This window comes from Bufo gargarizans, chromosome 7 (genome assembly GCF_014858855.1).
Source record: "Bufo gargarizans isolate SCDJY-AF-19 chromosome 7, ASM1485885v1, whole genome shotgun sequence".
NCBI lineage: Eukaryota > Metazoa > Chordata > Amphibia > Anura > Bufonidae > Bufo > Bufo gargarizans.
The window spans coordinates 18161328-18173762 of NC_058086.1; the positions used below are offsets into that span (position 1 = coordinate 18161328).

General features: G+C 45.7%; 1 protein-coding gene across 1 annotated transcript in view; it reads right to left on the minus strand.

The window, feature by feature from the left end:
- SFMBT1 (Scm like with four mbt domains 1) overlaps window positions 1-12435 on the minus strand; it is a 127478-nt gene that overhangs the window by 30762 nt on the left and 84281 nt on the right. Inside the window, exon 16 of the mRNA XM_044301725.1 lies at window positions 8687-8796. Within this exon, the coding sequence (XP_044157660.1) occupies window positions 8687-8796 (110 nt within the window). The remainder of the gene's footprint in view (window positions 1-8686; window positions 8797-12435) is intronic.

A 12435-nucleotide genomic window follows, 5' to 3' on the forward strand; every position in this document is an offset into this window, starting at 1 on the left:
ACATCATTTTAAGCAACAATCAATTTCAATCAAAAATGGCGTTGTGTTTAGACCTAGTTTCCCACGCTTACACCCTTGAAAGATATATTGATACGTTTGCACAGCTTTGCTGATGTTGCACTGTTACACAACATCTTGTACCCCACAGAGCCCAGGCACCACTTAGTGCAAGCCGTAGAAGTAGAACGATGTTCCTGGATATTATCCTGCAGGAGGTATCAATTACAATGGAATACTGTCCTGGTGCCCAGATTTGACAGTGGATCTTGCAACACCAGAAGTACTGTGTCATAGCACCAGTAGAAGGGGTGTCAATTTAGTGCCCCGTGTGTGCATGCAGCAAGTGCATGCGAGACAAAAAAACCTGCGGAGAGACTAAGCATAAGGTTACATTCACACGACCATATGAATGAGTCTGCATCTGTTCCGCAAAATTTTGCGGAATGGGTGCAGACCCATTAATTTTAATGGAGCTGCAAAAGATGCGGACAGCACATGTCCTAATCTTGTCTGCAATTGCGGACAAGAATAGGCATTTTCTATAGTAGCGGCGGCCATGTGTGGTCTGCAAATTGTGGAACGCACACGGGCCGGTATCCATGTGCCTAAGGCCTCATGCACATGACCGTTTTTCGGGGCCACATTTTTTGCAGCTCGGGTGAGGACCCATTCACTTCAATGGGGCCACAAAAGATGCGAACAGCACTCTGTGTGCTGTCCGCATCCTTTGCTCCGTTCCGAGGCCCCGCAAAAAAAATATAGCATGTCCTATTCTTGTCCGTTTTGCGGACAAGAATAGGCATGTCTACAAATTGCAGAAAGCACATGGGCAGCTTCCGTTGTTTGCGGATCTGCGGTTTGCGAACCGCAAAAAACGGCACGGTCGTGTGCATGAGGCCTTAGTCTGGGACCTAGAAAGCCACCTTGGAGCATGACAGAAGACAGAGTCTGAGGCAGACAGTGATTGAAGCCTGAACAGAGACTGCCTTGTAGAGATTGAGGAGGAGAGCGACAGGTCCTGGAGACTGGAAGCCCTTAAGTGATCACTCATGAGACATAAAGAGTCATAAAGGCTAGCAAGTCTGACAGATTAGTGTTCAAGGAAGCCAGTTGCTGTGTTTTTGTGACCAGATCATTTTATTGGATGACGCTAGGAAAGGCATCTACAGGTGTCACGATCCCTCCCATGACAGATTTTAGAAGATCTGAGAGGGTTGCATCACGTGAGGTTATCTAACAGCCTCTCGGTTTTCACTTGCAGTGTTGTTGTTGGTATGACCACACCTTTTGTTTCAGGTGTAGCTTGTGGTCATTTCTGCTCCTTTATTTAGTCTGGACTCACACTTCTTACCATGCAATTGATATCATCTGCCTGGAGTTGGATTAGCTGGTGTCTTGTCCTCTTCTGAGTTCCTGCTCATCCATTTTATATTGAATATAAGTGTACTCCCCTTTCATACTCCACTACTCCTGATAGTAAAAGTCCACAAAAGTTATGTTTGTAGTGCTCTCCTCAGCCTCTACTTAGTGGTGTTAGCAGTTTAGAATGGTCAAAGAAGATTTCCTTTAAGAGTAGAACAGAGGGGCTAAGCTTATTGTGCCTCTCTGCCTTATCTGAAATATGCATTCTGCTGAGACCAGTGACTGTCTGCAGTGGTCATGTGCGTTATATCATGTCATCACTGCAACTGCAGGATAGAAGTGGCAGCGCTGGAACGGTTCAAGGCGGTGATTATAACATTTTTGTTTTTTCATTTTCCTAAGCGGTTCCCTCTCTTTGTTCATTAAAGGTGTTGTCTCACTTCAACAAGTGGTATTTATCATGTAGAGAAAGTTAATACAAGGCACTTACTAATGTATTGTGATTGTCCATATTGCCTCCTTTGCTGGATTCATTTTTCCATCACATTATACACTGCTTGTTTCCATGGTTACGTCTACCCTGCAATCAGTCACCGCTTGCCATGCTTGCACACTATAAGAAAAAGTTCCAGCCTCTCTGGTGGTCGGGACTGTTGGAGTGCCCATAGGCCAGTGCTTTTTTCTACAGTGTGCAAGCACGGCCACCGCTGCTGGATTGCAGGGTGGTTGTAACCATGGAAACGAGCAGTGTATAATGTGGTGGAAAAATTATTCCAGCCAGCAAAGGATGCAATATGGACAATCACAATACATTAGTAAGTGGCTTGTATTAACGTTCTCTACATAATAAATGCCATTTACTGAAGTGAGACAACCCATTTAAGGTTTTGTCTCATAGGCGTAGTCTAACTTATTTCCAAGTTTAAAAACAAAAACATATTTTCATGTGTTATGGAAGTGAACATGACAAGGATGTCAGCCGTATGAGGACTTGTTTTTTGCGGGACAAGTTGTACTTTCTAATGGCACCATTTAATATTGCATAGGATGTAGTGGGAAGCTGGAAAAAATGCAATTCAGCCACAGGGTTTTGTTTTTACACTATGCAGTAAAACTGACCTGTTCTCTTCATTCTTCAGGTTTTCTATAGTTTTTCTTGTGTTTTAATACTGAAAATAAAAAAAACTTTGCGAAAAATGTGTTTTTATTGCCATACTCTGACCCCCGTAACTTTTTTAATACTTACATCTACGGAGCTGTGTGAGGGCTCATTTTTTGTGTGACGATCTGTAGTTTGTATTGCTACCATTTTGCAGTGTGGATGAGTTTTGAAATTTCTTTTATTCAATGTTTTGGGGGACATGAAGGTGATGAAAACGAGATTTTGTGAAACTCACCTGTAAAATCTTTCTCACGGGGTTCATTGGGGGACAGAGGACCATGAGTATAGCTTGCTGCTGACACTAGCAGGCGAGACTAGGCTGAAAAAAGACTTAGCTCCCCTCCTGCAGGCTATACCCCCTCCAGCCTGGAGAGAGCATGTCCGTTTGTGCACAAGCAGTAGGAGCAGTAGAAAACATGTGCCAAGTAAAAGAGAATGCAACCATAATAAATACTGGGTGGGTGCTGTGTCCCCCCAATGAACCCTGCGAGAAAGATTTTACAGGCGAGTTTCACAAAATCTCATTTTTTCGCTGGCATCATTGGGGGACACAGGACGGTGGGACGTCCTAAAGCAGTCCACGGGGAGGGAAAAAGATCCTTGCCCATGGAATAGTTCTCACGAGAATGCTAAATGCACTGCTGCCTGCGAGACCCGGAAGCCCGGAGCCGCACCGGCGATGCCTAGGAGGCACCTGGCAAAAAAACTTGGAGATCGTGCGCCAGGAAGACCAAGGTGCTGCCGTACACAACCACGAAGATGATGCAGGGTGAAACATGTATCCCCCGAAGAGCTGACCGCTGGTCAGATGTCCCGAACTCGGCTGGGCGGTGTTTTGCCCCGGGAGCGGAATGCCTAAGCAGCCACCAACGGATCCACCTGGAATACCCCTTGGAGACCATCGAGCACTTCCAAGGACCTCTAGGAATGACACGGTAAAAATCTGCACGGCAGAAGAGCTAGTCATGGACAAACAAACTTCCGAGCTCGAATACATTCTGATGGAGAGCTCATTCTCTCGAGTGCAAGGGAGAAGGAAAAACAAAAGAAAACAATGTCCTGTCGACGCGGAAGGCGGCGACTACCGTCAGCAAAAGGAAGGTAATGGGCGAGGCACTGCCTTATGCGAGTACCTGATGATAAAAACGTACTTACAAGAAAGGTACTCCCAACTCCCAAATTCGTTGGGTGGAAAAGCCCACCCCCAGAAATGGCACCTTCCCAGAATAAAAAGAGGGGAAGAAGACTCACAGAGAGGGGATATGTTCCTCACTGAAACGCCACACGACCCATCGGTCGTCTGGACGAAACCAGGTACCTGGCCCTAACCCTGGATGTAGATGACTTGGAAAAATGTACGTACAAAAAGGCGCCATCAACTCGGAAAGCTGCCGGGTGGAAGATCCCGCCACCCGGAATGCCGCCTTCCTAGAAATAAAAAAGGAGAAGAAGAAGTCCCAGAGGGAAGCCCCAGAGAAGAAGAAATCCCAGAGGTGTCTAGGACGAAGCCGGCTGCTGGCCACAACGGTGGAAGCAGAACCAAAATCCAGGTCCGCAGGGTCCTCCTCTGGTTAAAAGGACACCCCTGAGAAAGCGGTAACTTGGTAGACTAATGCCCCTAGAGCCTTCGGGCTTGTGGTGAGACTTCTGGCGAGACAAGCTGCTTGAGAAACTACAGAGAAAAAAATAAAATTCCTGAGCCAGGCGTGCCCAACTGCAGTTCAAAGAACCAATACCTCGGATAAAGGTAGAAGCAAAAAAACAAAACAAAAAAAAAAAACGAGGTGAGCATCACCGGTGAAGGAAAGCCCCATAAGTGATATATATTGACCATGCGGAGACACTGCCTGGACAGGCAGATGACCAAGAAACAAGAATACTCCTCGTGGAAAAAAATTGATTCCGGATTCCCTAGCCGTACAACCCAGTGCTACCGGTCGAGTAGATCGATGGGGAAGATGGCCAGTCATATCCAGCTAGAGGAAGGACAGGAAAGAAAAGGGTGTCCCGTTTCGGGGACGAAACCCCCACCAGTGGTGGCAAGGCGTGAAGACACCCGTAGTCCACCCCCGGAATGAGCAGTGAAAGGAAAGACCACCAACGGCTTGAGGAGACACAGACAGTAATCATATCTGAAGAAAGGTATCACTGTAGTGGTAGACAAGTGCCGCAGGGACTCAACTACTCCGAAGAGCGCACCCAAAGTAAGGCGCTGAAAGCTATGGCATGTACGTCAATGCAAAGCCCAAGTTGACGACACCAGAACAACAGTAGTCAGGGCAACGGTCAATTAACAGTAGTATAGACCATTAAGAGGCCAGGGCTAAAGCCCATTGCCATAAGAGACTGGCAATCTACAGAATCTCTTGGTAATGCAATACACCGCCTGAGGAGGAGCCCAGATAAGGGAAGCCACAAGAGTAATGCTAACGCCATATTCTGGCTGAGGAGGAGTCCACACCGTAGAGGATACTGATTCCAGAGTCAGTAGAAACAGTCATCTGACGAAGGAACTGTGCAGTAGGAACCCTAGTATGTAGTGGGGGTACAAATACCCATTGTACAGTAAGAGCTAAAGCATGCTCCGCCAGCAAAAAATCGAGGTAGAGGCCTAAGGATACCCAGAAGTAGCATGGTACCATGGTGTCTCAGTTAAGTAGAGCAATCCTGAGGTACTCTGTGAATAAAGGGGGCTGAACCGGAGCGGATAAGGAAGAGTGGTGGCACAAGGACGACACATCTGCGCCCCCAACCAGCACCGGAAGAAAAGGGAGGATAGAATATGGGAGTAGCCACATTATCCAGTGGCAGTATCCATATGTCACTAGATGAAGAGTACAAGGCACCAACAGTGACGACTATTGCCACGGCCTACCTGAAAGACGGCAAGGCATCTAGTGTCGTGGCTTAGTTGAAATAAAAGCATGCAAGATGCGTAGTGAATTCCCGTTAGATGTAGAAGGGGGTAATGCCACGACTGTTGAATAGTATTCAGTAGTAGCGCAATCCTCCGGTCAAGGAAGGGGGGTAGCGAGATAATCAGAACCGTATCCAACGGAAGTGTAATCACCCCTCCATGGAAGGGGGGGGGGGAATACCTACGGTAAGCACTAAACTCAGTGGGAGTGCAATTACTCCTCCTATGAAAAGGAGAAAAATATACAGGAAGTACTGTATCCTGAGTTAGCACAAGAACCTCGCCTATGGCAGGGAGTAATGCACCCAACAGGAACTGAACTCAAGGGTAGAGAATTACACCCCTAAGGAAGAGGGTAATGCATATTATCAGTCCTGTACCCGGTGGGAAGAGAAATTCCTCCACCTATGTAAGGGGGAATGCTTACAGCAAACACTGCACCAGTGATTTTGCCATAACGTCCCCTATGAGAGAGGCTAATGTATACTGCCAGTACTGTACCCAGTGGAATGGCAATTCCATCAAGTACGGAAGGAGGGACGCGAATGGCTGGCACTGAGACAAGTGCTAGTGCAGTCAGTCCACCTATCCAGTAGTGGTGCAATGCCGCCTAAGGAAGGTGGTAATGCATACCATCAGTACAGGTCAGTATGAATGCAATACTAGAAAATTGAACTGGATTCATATCAGAGTCCGCATAACAGATCCCCCCCCCCCTTTCCTCAGAACCAACCCCTGCAGGAAGGAAGGGTTCTGAATAGAACCTTATTGAGGAAGGGAGGAGGTGCGGAGGAGACCGAGGAGGAAACATGTCCTGCTCTGGCCCGCTCATGCGCAGTTCTACCTCTCAGCATCAGCCATGGTGGATGCAGGCTGTGTCGGTGATAAAATAACAATCAAACCACCCAGGAGGTGGAATCGGCACCTCTACAGGACCGCTCACTGGATTGAGTGGGCAGTACTTAATCAACCCACGACCCCGGAGGGTGGATTGGGAACTTCCAGAGGTCCCCCATTGGATTGTGCAGGTGGAGAATTATTAACCAAATGACCCAGGAGGGTGGATTGGGAATCCTTCCGATGTGATCCCCTGGATTTGTGTAGGTGGAGTATTATCAACCAAAAGGCCCCGTAGGGCGGATTGGGAATCCTTCAGATGTGCTCCCCTGATTTTGCGCAGGTCGAGTATCATCAACCAAAAGGCCCTGTAGGGCGGATTGGGAATCCTTCAGATGTGCTCCCCTGATTTTGCGCAGGTGGAGTATCATCAACCAAAAGGCCCTGTAGGGCGGATTGGGAATTACAGAGGTCCTCCACTGGATTACACAGGTGGTGGCATATCAACCAGACGACCCAGAAGGGTGGTTTGGGAATTCTTCAGATGTCCTTTATCAACCAAACGACCCCGGAGGGCGGATTGGGAACTGTGAGCAATCCTCCACTGACCGGATAGGACATGGGCTAGTCTAGTATCACACCATCAGGATGGTCCTGCGGTGATGTAGGCTGAGGGGGGCAGGACTACCAGTAATGCCCCCGCAAAATGAATAAGAGGCAGGAAGAAGTTAAATTTTTTAAACTTAAGGGCTTTGGTCTGCAGAAAGGGGACACTGGATAATCCAGTGCCTGCTGCAAAAATGCAGCTTACCATGAAGGGTTAACCCAGCTTAGAGGACGGAAGGCGGAGCTCAGCTGGCACCTGGGGAGGGGAACCGCTAGTCAGGGAGAATTCGCTCCTGAAGGACAAACCTGCCCCCTCCATAATCGGAATGAAAGTTGCGGCCTAGTAGGCCGCAAAGCCGGGACATAAAGTCGGCGCATGGCCAACTGGTACAACAGAGGTACTTGGCAGATTACCTCTCAATCGGCGGTCGGATGTGTCCGCTTGCGTCCACCTGCCGCGGGCCGCAAAAAAAACGCGCGGGCCAAGTACCGGTAGGCCCGAAGAGAAGTCAGGGCCTAAATTTTCGGCGCCCGGCCGGGAAGCAAAGTGTCCGGAGCGGCGCTCTCGAGCGCCCTGGATGTATACCGGCCACGGGTGCTCACCATGCAGGCCGGATAAGGTGAGACCGCGGAATGTTAGAGATGCGCCCTTGGATGATCCCCCCCCGCCCAGACCTACATCAGAGGCTGAGGTAATGTGGGGCCCTCACCGGGGAATGGCCCACATTAAGAAAAGAAGGTCCTCCATTTATGACGAGGTGACCAAAGGGGAGGGGGGGGGGGGGGAATCTGAGGATACTTACCCACTCCGGACTACTCACCTGCCTTCATCTGTGTTCTTCACCCTTCTGACATCTACCAGCAGAGCCACCTCTTCAGTCCCTGGCACAAGTGACAGGGACTGGGTTGAAGGGTAGGAACAGGTGGCCCTATGGCTGGGGGGAGCAGGAAGGTCAAGCCCTCCTGGTCCACTTTGTCTTCTTGTGGGAGGCAGAGCGGTGGAATAAGAGTCACCGGTCAGCTTTCCCGGGGATGCAGAGCTCTTAGTAGCCCCGGACCCCAAACCTAAAAGGAAAATAAAAAGCAGGGGGTCTGCCTCTTACGACACCAAGCTAAAAACCGACATGCTCTCTCTAGGCTGGAGGGGGTATAGCCTGCAGGGGAGGAGCTAAGTCTTTTTTCAGCCTAGTGTCTCCTCCTAGTGGCAGCAGCAAGCTATACTCGGGGTCCTGTGTCCCCCAATGATACCAGCGAGAAAATGCTGAAAATCAGTCATTGATTTATTTTTGTTACGCCATTCACCATATGGGACAATTTTTTAAAAATATTTTTATAGTACGGGCATTTTGGGATGCAGAGATGTCTATGATGTTTATTTGTTTTATTATTTATTTATTTTGGGGAAAGGGGGCGATCAGAATTTTTATATTTTTTTCAAAAAATGTTAAACTTTTTTTAGGCCCCCAAGTGGACCCCAACATGCCATCATTAGATTGCAATTTGTACAAAGTAATTGAATTTTATCCCATACACTATACAAAGATCAGTATATTACAATTCAGTGTTGCCTCCTGCAGGACTGAATTGTAATATACAAGTAATAAACCTAGAAGCCTATTACAGGCTCTGGCTTATTACAGCAATGGAACATCTTCCTCAATCTCAGCCAGGGGAAGGTGCACGCATATAACAACAAACAAACAGACTTTACATCATACACCAAAAAATAGACTTCATATGATAATCCTACTAATCTCAAAACATCAAGGTAATACGCTAGAGCATGGATAAAATGGGCTTACTTGGCTTTCAAAATTTCTGCATGCTGAGGCCACAATGGTTCATCCTGTAATTCCAGTTCATGTAGGACTCTGCTTGGCTTGTAAGCGGCGTTGATGATTAACGATAAGACCTATGATAAAGACAGAGTTTATGATTAATTCTCTACAAATACTATGGCTTGATCAGAGGCTCGAAAAATTAAGTTAAAAACATATTTTCAGCAGTACAATGATTATACACATACTGCCATTTTGAAAATATTTTATATGTTATATACATACAGTTAGGTCCACATATATTGGGACAGAGACAACATTTTTATAATTTTTGTTCTGTACATTACCACAACAGATTTTGAACAAAACAATTCAGATGCAGTCGAAGTTCAGACTTTCAGCTTTATTTCAGTGGGTTGAACAAAATAATTGCATAAAATGTGAGGAACTAATGCATTTTTTAAACTTAATCCTTTTTTTTTTAGGGACTCAAAAGTAATTGGACAAATTAAATAATTGTAAATAAAATGTTAATTTCTAATACTTGGTTGAAAACCCTTTGTTGGCAATAACTGCCACTTGAACTCATGGACATCACCAGACGCTGTGTTTCCTCCTTGTTAATGCTCTGCCAGGCTTTTACTGCAGCGGCTTTCAGTTACTGTTTGTTTGTGGGCCTTTCTGTCTGAAGTTTAGCCTTTAATAAGTGAAATGCTCTATTGGGCTCAGATCAGGTGACAGACTTGGTGATTCAAGCATATCCCAATTCTTTGCTTTGATAAACTCCTGGGTTGCTTTTGCAACAGGCACCTCCCCCTAAGCCCCTCTATATAACGTCCCAGGTTTAGGAAATGCAAAGTGGTATAGTGCGGCCTAAAATGTCTCTATATGTGTCACGGTACTCCTACCTGGATACGGCTGGACCCAGGCTTTGGCTCCATAGCAATAAATAGGGGGAATATTTGAGGGATTTGAAAGAAAGATTGAGTCCAGACCTTGTATGTAGTTGAGCAGCAGCTTTACTTTGCATAAACGTTCATCAGAAACAGTCTTCAAGCTTTGTATTAGTCCCAGCAGGCTTTAGCATTAAAACTGACAGGCAAACTGGACTCTGCTACATCTGTTTCTCTCTGGCTCTGCTGTACTGACAGGCTGGTTGTATGACTTTGCTTCTTCATGTATGGTCTGTCTCCTTATTAGGCCAGGGAATTTTCCTCCTGGCTCCTGAGGCTTCAAGCTTTGGCCTCTATGGCCAGCAGAGCTTAGGGTGCTCTGGCTGGCTTAGACACGTCCAGCAGAGACATGCCCTGCACACCTTCCCCTAGCAGGGGGTAAGCCAGACTACCTTTCAGGAAGTGGGACTAGCCCACTCCGCTACAGAGGGTGGAGGTTACAGTGGAATGGAAGATTCCATTCTATCTAACGGTAGCTCTGTCGTGTTTGCTGCCACCTACTGGTGAACCAGGCACATTACATACAAACAGTTGCAAACATTAGAAATGCACAGTGTGGTTTTCCATGCCTTTGCCATTATTTTTGTCTTTCCATCATTCTGGTAGAGGTTGATCTTTGTTTCATCCGTCCAAAGAATGTTCTTCCAGAAGTGTGCTGTTTTTTTTAAGATGTTTTTTTAGCTAAGTTCAATCTAGCCTTTTTATTCTTGAGGCTTATGAGTGGCTTGCACCGTGCAGTGAACCCTCTGTATTTACTTTCATGCAGTCTTCTCTTTATGGTAGATTTGGATATTGATACACCTATATCCCGCAGAGTGTTGTTCACTTGGTTGGCTGTTGTGAAGGGGTTTCTCTTCACCATGGTAATTATTCTGCCATCATCCACCACTGTTGTCTTCCGTGGGCATCCAGGTCTTTTTGCATTGTTGAGGTCACCAGTGCTTTCTTTTTTTCTTAGGATGTACCAAACTGTAGATTTTGCTACTCCTAATAGTGTATCAATTTCTCGAATGGGTTTTTTCTGTTTTCGCAGATGAAGGATGGCTTGTTTCACCTGCAAGGAGAGCTCCTTTGACCGCATGTTTACTTCTCAGCAAAATATTCAAAATGCAAGCACCACATCTCAAATCAACTCCAGTCCTTTTATGTGCTTAATTGAGAATAAAATAATGAAGGAATGGCCCACACATGCCCATGAGACAGCCTTTGAGCCTTTAAAAACTCCTAAACCCTTCATCCAATTTTAATATGGATACCCTCAAATAAAAGCTAAAAGTCCAGGACTTTGTCCATGTCCATTATATAACTATAACTTAAATATATGTTTTAGTAAACAGTGTGTCAGTGTCCAAATATATATGGACCTAACCATGTTTGATAATATCAAAATATTTATGGTAAATGTAAGACAAGCAGTATTCAAAATGACTGATACAGTTTACGAAAAGCAATGTTTTTTGGGGTTTTTTGTATGTATAATTGACTTTGCTCAACAATCAATTAATGATTTTTTTGGGCATTTAGACTAGCCAATATTTTTTCCTCATTGCTCAGAAATCAAATGAATGATTAAAGATTCATTGCCCTAATAAGTATGATCTGTCTACCATCGGCTCATCCCGCCTTGTATAGAGGTCACATTATATGTTACTGACGTACTGGTGGCGCACCAAGTACCAACATGCCACCAGCACTTTAACCCATAGGGGGGAAAAGTTTTTTCCAATGCAGTAACATAAAATATTAGGAGATTATATATATATATATATTATACATACACATACATACATACATACATACATACATACATACATATACACACGCACACACACAGTACAGACCAAAAGTTTGGACACACCTTCTCATTAAAAGAGTTTTCTTTATTTTCATGACTATGAAAATTGTAGATTCACACTGAAGGCATCAAAACTATGAATTAACACATGTGGAATTATATACATAACAAAAAAGTGTGAAACAACTGAAAATATGTCATATTCTAGGTTCTTCAAAGTAGCCACCTTTTGCTTTGATTACAGCTTTGCACACTCTTGGCATTCTCTTGATGAGCTTTAAGAGGTAGTCACCTGAAATGGTCTTCCAACAGTCTTGAAGGAGTTCCCAGAGATGCTTAGCACTTGTTGGCCCTTTTGCCTTCACTCTGCGGTCCAGCTCACCCCAAACCATCTCGATTGGGTTCAGGTCCGGTGACTGTGGAGGCCAGGTCATCTGGCGCAGCACCCCATCACTCTCCTTCATGGTCAAATAGCCCTTACACAGCCTGGAGGTGTGTTTGGGGTCATTGTCCTGTTGAAAAATAAATGATGGTCCAACTAAATGCAAACCGGATGGAATAGCATGCCGCTGCAAGATGCTGTGGCAGCCATGCTGGTTCAGCATGCCTTCAATTTTGAATAAATCCCCAACAGTGTCACCAGCAAAGCACCCCCACACCATCACACCTCCTCCTCCATGCTTCACGGTGGGAACCAGGCATGTAGAGTCCATCCGTTCACCTTTTCTGCGTCGCACAAAGACACGGTGGTTGGAACCAAATATCTAAAATTTTGACTCATCAGACCAAAGCACAGATTTCCACTGGTCTAATGTCCATTCCTTGTGTTCTTTAGCCCAAACAAGTCTCTTCTGCTGGTTGCCTGTCCTTAGAAGTGGTTTCCTAGCAGATATTCTACCATGAAGGCCTGATTCACACAGTCTCCTCTTAACAGTTGTTCTAGAGATGTGTCTGCTGCTAGAACTCTGTGTGGCATTGACCTGGTCTCTAATCTGAGCTGCTGTTAACCTGCGATTTCTGAGGCT